The 9371-nt window shown below is 49.3% G+C and overlaps 1 protein-coding gene across 1 annotated transcript; it reads left to right on the plus strand.

Moving 5' to 3' along the window:
• Positions 1-1236: 1236 nt before the first annotated feature.
• Positions 1237-4823, plus strand: clcA (putative C6 finger domain protein; the record flags this gene model as incomplete). The annotated part of the gene is made up of 7 exons (XM_022534194.1): positions 1237-1908; positions 2009-2121; positions 2190-3542; positions 3603-3683; positions 3754-3956; positions 4017-4527; positions 4604-4823. The coding sequence occupies 7 exons, from the start codon at positions 1237-1239 to the stop codon at positions 4821-4823; spliced, it is 3153 nt and encodes a 1050-aa protein (XP_022388689.1).
• Positions 4824-9371: the final 4548 nt, after the last annotated feature.

A 9371-nucleotide genomic window follows, 5' to 3' on the forward strand; every position in this document is an offset into this window, starting at 1 on the left:
CCAAAGCAGACCCGGCCTTTTTTTTTTTTTAATTTTTTTTATTTTTTTTTTATTTTTATTTTGGCTTTCCCACCGTTCGATCTGCTGTCGCGCACCACGCGACCCGACGGCCTGGCTTAGCTATCTCCCAACTGATCGGAGAGTAGAGGCAGTGCCAAACGACCGTCGTATTTTATTTCATCCTTTGGGCCGCCACGGTGTACGTACTACGATCTTATTACTACTATTATTATTGTTGTCGCGATTTAGGATTCTCTTACCGTTATATGAACATCATCAGCACTATTTTACAACCGGTTTACCCCTGTTCTAGCTTCGTTGGTTTGCTCCTTAGCTGCGCTTTTTTTTTATTTATTTTTTATTTTTTATTTTCCCTTTTCTTTTTTTTCCCACTAATTTCTCGTTTCCCTTTTCCCTTTGCGCTCCTGTTACCTGATTTGGACCCCTCGTCTGCGCATCTCTTCGGCGTTATAAAAAGAAAAGTACCTATACGGAGTACTCCGTACTGGAGAAGGGATTACTTACATACCTTATTTTTTCCCACTGACCAGGGTCGGTGTGCCCAGTGCCCACTCCAGTCATTAGCTCCTGCGCGGATCTCGTTCTTTTCCATCTACCCCCCCCAGCTTATACTACTTATGACAGGTACTAAGTATTCTGAGCTCTGTCCTTGATGTCCGACCTATTATTACTGTTACCATCATTCTGGGTTTCGCTTTGCATTAGCTTTTTGCCTTTATTACCACTTCTTACCTAATTTCCCCAGAGTCCTTCCTTATTATCTTTTTCTCTTAAATCTTTTAGCGAATGTTGCCCTTGGTTGACGGTTGTTAATACTGTCTTTGCGATCGTTATCTTTCAAACCCACTATAGCTAACTATTAGAAGCTATCGAGTTGTGGACAGTTGCTCCCATCCGGCAATCAAACAAACCGGAAAACCTGGCACCTCTATACGCGTGATATTAGAACGTCAACTTAGCTGTTTGGACGTCGCCGCTCTGTTCGAAAATCGCAAGTTAATACAAGCGCCACGAAATAGAAGGCAACCAACCCACCCCACTGCCAAACTGTGGTCTCATACTGAAAAGCTCATCGCCAACTCTGGGAACTTCTGGTGAAGCTCTTACTGTGGTAAGACTCCACAGTCTCACTAAGTTGGTGTAACTCACCAGTGTATGGAAGCCTAAACCCACCCTTGATAGCAATTCTCTGGGACATGATGTCCTCATGACCGTATGTCTCTCGCACTGAATCGACCGTCCACTGCGGATCTGCGGCGATCTGGTGATCCTAGCCGTAGCTGCGGACCCACGATCATGGAAATTATCTCAACGGACGATAAGCCGAAAACACTTCCTGCCTTTTCTGGGCCTGCGCCCCCAATGCATCGCCTTCCTCCCGACGGATCGCATGGTCCACCGAGTGTACCGGGAATGTATGAGCAGCCATGGCGCCACTACCCACCCTATGAAGGTCACCCTGCAGAACAACGTCGAACATCCACTGCTCCTCCACCATTATCGTCACATGGGTACCCTGTTATCCCGAATCGCGAGCTGCCGCAGCTTCCTCCCGACGGCCCGTATAGCCGGCAGGGAAGTCTAACAGGCCCAAAACACACACCAACGGAAGCGCATCCATCGTTCCGGGGTCCCATTAATGGGACACCTCATGAGCCGGCACCCCACTCTGCGCCGCCTGAGTATCGATCTCGGATGTCTTTTCCACCTCAAGAGCCACATAGTAATGGCGACGCTCCGCCTCCATTGCCACCGCACTCAATCCCCCCAGCTCCATACTCTACCCCTGTTCCGCCTATGTCTCATACGCCAGCTCCGTATGATTCTAACTATTATCAAAGTCAGGCCTATGGTATTCGCCAGCGCAAAGCTGCCAGAGCACAGCAGGTAAGTTAATTATACTCTTTGCCGCAGAGTGCCGCACTGCATATCTATATGTGCAAAGAGAAAGTGTTGCTGACATATGTTGTTCGCCCCATGGTTGAAGGCTTGCGATCAATGCCGAGCGAGAAAAGCAAAGTGCGATGAAGGTCGGCCGTCATGTAGTCATTGCAAGGAGAATAACTTGAACTGCGTTTACAAAGAAGTCCCTCCGCATAAGTCTGTGTTCCTAGCCCTTCCATTTTAACACTGAAGCAATGATGGAAGGACGCTAACGATCTTTATAGACAAGAAAAGGCGACCCAGCTCTTATTAGATCGATTGCAGTCATTCCAGGACGCTATATTGGATAGATTCGATCGTTTAGACCAACTTAATACGGAACATGGGAACAATTTCAACTCCATTCTGGCAAAGATAGACGCCAAGTCCACACCTAAGGAACCACGGAAACCCGCAGTTCCGCAATTGGCAAAGAAGGACATAATCGATATTCAGGAATCGAAAGCCAAGGATGAGAATATTGCTACAATACAGGAGCAGATATCAGAGCCGACTGAAACGGCCACAGAGCAAGTTGTTCCCTCTGGTGAGGATGGTGAGCTCTCAATCCCTGTAGAGCACACGACGGCGGCTCATAAATTGCTGTTGTGGCCTTCTATTCGGAACCTTCTTCATCCAAGAGAGTATGATGAGGATTACGTGATGAAACTCGAAGAAAAAAGGGGTTTAATCCGCGTGTATGGTCGTGGAGAGGGAGATGAGACTAGTGAAGACAATGGCCTGTCCCCACCACCGACGACGTTGAGCACTAGTTTTAATGAAAACCAGCCATACTATGCGGCATCCCCCTCTAATGGACCTTGGGGGGTGTACGTAAACCAACCCCAGACCAAACTTGAGAATAAGGGGCTTGACGAGGATGGTATGCTAACTGCGGACCCTGATATGGTTCGTCGTTATCATAAAAGCTATATGAAACATATGCACCAGCTTCACCCGTTCCTTGATCAGAGTGACTTAGAGAACAAAGTCGACTATTTTATCAGGATGTACTGTCCATTGAAAGGTCCTGTGCCGTCCCCAGGAGTGCCGAATAATCATGTGAATGATGTGCCTCGAGGCGCAAAACGAAAGCGTTCATGCGAAAACTTACAAGGTGTGGGATGCGATATGCAACCCGCAGTGGAACAAGGTAGCGGCCGACGTATAGAGAAATCTATCTATAATGCTATTATTCTTCTGGTTCTCGCTCTTGGAAGTATCTGCGAAGCCAATCCTGTGCCCGGCCCAGTCACAGACCACCCGGTGGACTTTCGAAAAGAGACAATACCTGGTCCTCCTACGCACGGTCTATTATCGCCCGAGGGTTCGGATTCTCTTCCTCAGTCTCAAGGCAGCGGTTACGTCCCAGATAACAACACCTTTGCTTCCCAAGACAAAAACCTGGATTATATTCCTGGCTTAGCGTTTTACGCATACGCTACCCAGATCCTTGGAAGTCTCCAAGGAGCAAATAGACTGCCTCATGTCCAAGCAGCCTTGTTAGCAGGGCTTTACGCGGGCCAGTTGGCGCACCCCTTCCAAAGCCACGGATGGATTTATCAAGCCGCCAGGGCTTGTCAAGTTTTGGTCCGATCGTATGGATTGTCATTTCCGTTCAAGCAATTATAGTATATGGCACTAATTAGAACTCCTAGAAAGCGTTACACACAAATGCCTGATGGCCCCGACAAAGACCTTTACGATTTTGCGTACTGGACCTGTCTTCAGCTGGAAAGGTATGTGTGCACCTTCTGTACCTGCTTTCTTTCTACTATCATCTGGGGGAAGTGCTAAACTTGTATCAAGTGATATACTAGCAGAACTTGATCTTCCCGCTAGCGGTATCTCACGCTCGGAAGCTCGCATCTCTTTACCCAAGGGACGGTTTACTCTTAACCTCCCGAATGAAATTTCCGCCCCAAGTACTATGATGATGTTCTTCTACTCGGCCCAGATTCATCTAAGGAAGGTTCTCAATCGTGTTCATACTGATCTATATAAAGTTGAAAGTAAGCTTTGGTGCCTGGAAATATTGTCAAGTTGAAGGATACTAACATAATGGTCTACAGAGCAAGGACAGACCCATTGGTCTTCGCACGTTCAAGAAATCTTGAGTATGAATCTTGAACTTTGGCGAAACAGTCTACCTGCTGTTATGAAGTGGAAAGACACAGACCCACCATCAGAAGAGATCAACGTTGCACGAATGCGAGCCAAGTACTACGGTGCACGTTACATTATTCATCGTCCCTTACTTTATCACGCCCTTCATTACTATGGACAACTAGGCCTTCGCGCATCATCGGATGGTCCATCTACTGAAGCTACTGCTATGACTGCTTCCAAATCACAGCAGATATCACCATCAATGAACCATAGTCAAGGTGCCACGAACATGGCACGTCTATCAAGTGACATCGGCCCTGCTTCTGGGTTCACAGGGATTGCACACCGTGACTTACCCACAAAGCTGCGAAGAGCTTGTAAAGTTTGCATTGATTCAGCTATTCTAAGTACAGTGGCCTTTGATGGCATAAAGGGTCGCCCGGTGGTAACCAACATTTTTGGCACGGCCCATGCGTATGTGAACACCACCTGCAGATATTATGTGTAGGATGGAGTGCATCAGCTGACATTGTTTATTGTATTTTCACAGACAATTTGGAAACATGTTGGTATTGTCCGCCACATACATGTCTAGCCTCTCTGAATTAGTGGACCGAAACGAGCTCGAGAGACTTCTTAAGCGAACAATCAACTTCCTGCTGCAAAGCCGTTATATTTCTCCTAGTCTCCGGGCTGACGCGCGAATTCTTACCGAGATATACGAGAAAATCTTCGGAAATCCCTCAGAGTGGAGGGATACAACTGATTAAGCTTGGCAGCCTGGCCTATCTGCATTTCAAATTCTTGATTGGTAGAATTACTGGCATCTACGATGCACGCCTCAGTTAAACGAGTACATGCAAGCTGAATGACGCCCCTAAGTGGCTATGGCTTTACAGTCGCCTGCACTTCGATTTTTCTGCTCCACCAGTGGGCCTTCCAGAACGCGCTTCAGCGTTTTATTTCGTATCTAACTCATGATATATACGTGTATTTGCATGGTGGCTTATTTGTTTGTTTTTCGTCTCGATTTTAGATACCACCTGCATTTGTGGTTTGTGTGGTCTTGTCCCGTGCATGTGGAGAGGAAGGGTGGCTATCTGACGGTTTTCTCTGTTGGTTTTGATTGGTTTTCTTTTGTGGTATTCTAAAGGTTCCGGTTGGCGTCGACTGCACCTGCTCATCGAAGCAGGAAATGGGTACGGGAGGGATCTTTCATTTGCATTTCTAGCGGATCATGGAGGATTGCCTCCGCATACAATACATTCTGGAACTTCGTACGGAGAACTACGCAGTGCATCTTACAGGTTAGGTGGCTATTACTCATGGTATCAGATTATTGGCGGCTCCTATTATCGTTGTTTGTTGGGATGATGGGTGTCTTCTGAGTCAATAGCGCATGCTGGCTGAATCAATGAATATAGCGCGGTTCTGCCCAGTATACTTTCCTTATTCGACATGTTGCATTCACAGTGTCTCCCGGGTTCTCGTGTAGGATGGCGACCAAGGTATACATGAACCTTGAGTGGCCTCGGCCTTTCATCCCTTATATTCACCACATCTTGAGCCTATGATGCGGTGTGGTTGGCCTACGGCGGCTATGGTCTTGCTGAACTGACAGATCTGCGTGAGGTTTATGCTAAAGGGAATGCCTTGTCCCTTGGGCATGATGGTTTAACCTCCTCCTTTCATAATTATATAGTGGAAGCGTATGTACGTCGAAGGTTGATAGCTGATGTGTCGGAGATGAGGTTGTGATAAGAATGGCCATGTTCCATGGATGTTGTGTTGAGGTCCCTAGGTTGCCTCAGGCACCGCTGCTAGCAACCAAGGTCCTAGGTTGCTTCGTACGACGTTACCAGCTGGGCGGGGTGGGGAACCCTGCAACCGAAGTACCAGTAGTAGTGCGCAGTAGAAGAGGCTGGGTTTGACACTTAAAGAGATGTCGACTGGTCTAGTACTAGATAATGAGTAAATGACTTCTAATTATGGACGCTAGTGGTCCATAAAATTTATAATAATTGTACTAACGATTGTCTACATTGTGGCCCCAGCCATCTCTGTTTTGATTATGTGCATCGACCTGTCCCGCACGTGCACCAGCGCCCACACCTCACCGCGATTCCGAATCTTTCCAACTAACCTTCTCTGCATTCCTCATTTTTTTTTAACCCTACTGTAGGGAAGTCATCTCATCCGAGATCGAAACTCAGTTTGTCTCCGACATCATCAGCCTCCCCGCATTCCTTTAATTCTGCACCATATCTCTCCCCTCTATCTCACCAGACCCGAGCTGTCGCTCTACTGGAGGGCGCTAAGTCCTCTCGATCGCCCTAACTAGCGGCACGCTGGAGCAACCAAACTTAGATTGCTGACCAAAGTGGTCCTCGCCTCCGCGTGAAGCTGGGGCCCTCCTCCGACTTCCGAGCAAGAAGGAAAAAAAAAAAGAACCACGGTTCAGCTGCGCCAATGTTTACTACCCTTCCGTCGCAAAAACAACTCGGCTGAACTGACCGATCAATCTATACGCGTCCTTTTTGTCCCTAATAGTTAATTTTCTGTCCCACTCATCTATTCCCTTATACTTTCCCTGCTAGTCCCCCTTTTTCTTTCTTTTCCTTTCCTTTCTTTTTGCCTCGATCTTTATCATCCTCACTATCTTATAGCCGGCCTGCGTTTGGTATTTTTCTCAACACACGCACACACCTACCCACACTTTCCTTTGCCTTTCTTGACAGCTGCAGCAGCCCGTATCCCACATGGTTGCCTGGCTGTTTAGGGCATCGCCTTGATCGCTCTCTGCCCACTATGTTCAAGGCCTTATTGGCCGGGGGCCGTTCGTCCGATGCCCGCAGCAGCTCTAGTTCTAGAAATGGTAGCCGTCGCAGAACAGATTCCAAAGCTTCTTCAACAGTGAGCCGCAAGTCCTCACGGGGTGACGACCGTGATCGAGGCTTGGGTGACCTGTCAGCCTACTCGTCGTCTGGAAACCGCAGCAAGCGCTATGCACCCAGTGCGGCAGGCGATTCCGTTGTGTCGAGCTATGCGACGGCGGAACCTCACACCGTGATCGAACCCGACCGAAATGTCATCGAACGGGCACCGAGGCGCAAAGCTACCGACGATAGTGAACGTAGCAATCGATATCCAGACAGCGATGACAACAGTGCCAAACCCCGACATAGACGCAATCGCTCCCGATCGCCGAGTCGCGAACGAACCAGTGAACGCTATGACAATACAGATGAGGTTGATAATGGAAACCGTGAAAGTGGTCATCCTCGAGAGCGGCGACGAACGCAACCTGACGAAATGCCTTTATCGCCAGGTGTGCCCATTTCCGGTGTTGGGGCAGACTTAGCTCCGAAGATGAGAACTTCTGACCATTCCCAATTCCCCCCGCCGTTCCACAACACACACCCAGTGACATCTATGCCAAGCTCGCCCAACGTGCCCGGTGTCTACGACCCCCATGTACAGCAGCAGTTTCCAGGCCAGTTTCCGGCCTTCGTTGAAGAACCTTACAGACCAAACCCTGCAGGCGCAGCAGCCGATTACTACGGCGACCAAGGGCAGTCAGTCGCGCAACAACCCGGTGTTCGGCCTAAGCCACCAACAGTTATTCCCAATAGTCAATCGCACTTGATGCCGGCATCACCACATGCCAACCCGCCGCCAGAGCCTAGTAGTATGGGGCAGACCGGTGCAGCGGCTGATTATTACGCAGACGACGCAGACCCAGAGACACAAGCACCCGACCAATCAAGTAAACCACCTTCAGGACCGACACCCAAACCTCCCAGACCAACTATACAAACTGAAGGAGTCTCGGGGCCTGTTGCAGCCGCTACTGCGCATGACGAAGGCAGCCCTCAAGATATTGGCTCTGGGCCCTCTCCATTGCTAGTCGAGTCGTTGACGCCTACATTTGTCCCGCCTACTGGTATAAACCCGTCCAAACCGCCCGATACTCATGGTGTAGGGACATTAGTTGGCGCAGCAGCAGCAGGTGCGGCAGCAAGCTATATGATGGGCCACCATCATCAATCATCCGTGAACGTAGAACATTCCTCTCAACCCGGCAATCAGAATTACGAGGACGCTTCCCCGTACAGTGTGGGACACGCTGGTCCATCTACGTACCCGGGTCAGCTGAATGCACCACCCATCTATACTGCTGGTGCTGGGGAGACAGCGTACGCTGCCCACCCGTCGCATCCTCATCATGCAGCCCTCTACCACGGAGCGCCATTTCAGCCCGGGGGTTTGGCATTCCAGCAACGCCAACGGGGCCCTCTGGATAAGTTCCTTGATTTTTGGCGTGACGCAGAAGGTGTTGGTATGTTCGAGGATTACACTGAAACCATTGGTGTTTGCAAGCACTGTTTTGAACCGGGCACCTCCTCGCGCGACGCACCTCGAAAACATTATTATAGACCCCGCCGTCGCTCTAGTGATCGCTATAGCAATGGCTCACGAGTGCACAAAACTAATCATAACAGTTCTTCAGAGGACGAAGGTCGACGTCGCAAGAAAACCTCCACAAGCTCCTGGCTACCTGGGATGCTTGCTGGGTACGCTATAAAATCGGCCTTTAAGAACAGAGACTTCGAGGATACCTATAGTGTTCGGTCTGGCCGAGCTGCAAGCTCGGCATCTGATACTGAAAACCTATCAACGCTCGAGAAGCGGAGTCACACATCTCGTGGCATCTATAGGCGCTCACACCGCCGCTCCCATGAAGACCTGCGAGACTACGAATCTCGACAGCTGCCCCACTCTAGGTCCCGATCGTCGTCAAGATCGAAGAAGCATTTTGCAGTCCGAGATGCAGCTTTGGAAGCTGCAATTGAACCAGTGGGCGACTCTGAAAGTCAGCCACGCCATCACCGCAGCAACAGCTGTAGCCGGTCACCGCGGAAGGCCAAAAATCGGAAACCATCATCTTCTGAATCATCCTTTGTAGATATCTCTAGACCAGCCAGGAAATCTGTGGGTGGTGGCTTGAGCTCATTTTTCACCGCCTCTTCTGAGAATCGCAGAAAGCGGCAGGCTAAAAAGCGCAGAAGTATATTTTCGTTCAACAATTCGTCATCATCCTCCCTAGATGCTGATTTGGCATTCGGAAATGGCTATGCCAAAAGATCATTACGGAAGTCTAAAAAGCGAAGCAAGAAGAAGGACCAGGACAACGTGGATGCGGCATTGCTAGGATTAGGAGCGACAGCAACTGCAATAGTTGCTTCAACTGACCGTCGCAGTCGACGGACAGGCGAGATTCTCGCGAGAAAGGAACCTACATCCGCTCGTTTGGGCTA

The sequence above is a fragment of the Aspergillus bombycis genome (assembly GCF_001792695.1).
Source record: "Aspergillus bombycis strain NRRL26010 chromosome Unknown contig00048, whole genome shotgun sequence".
NCBI lineage: Eukaryota > Fungi > Ascomycota > Eurotiomycetes > Eurotiales > Aspergillaceae > Aspergillus > Aspergillus bombycis.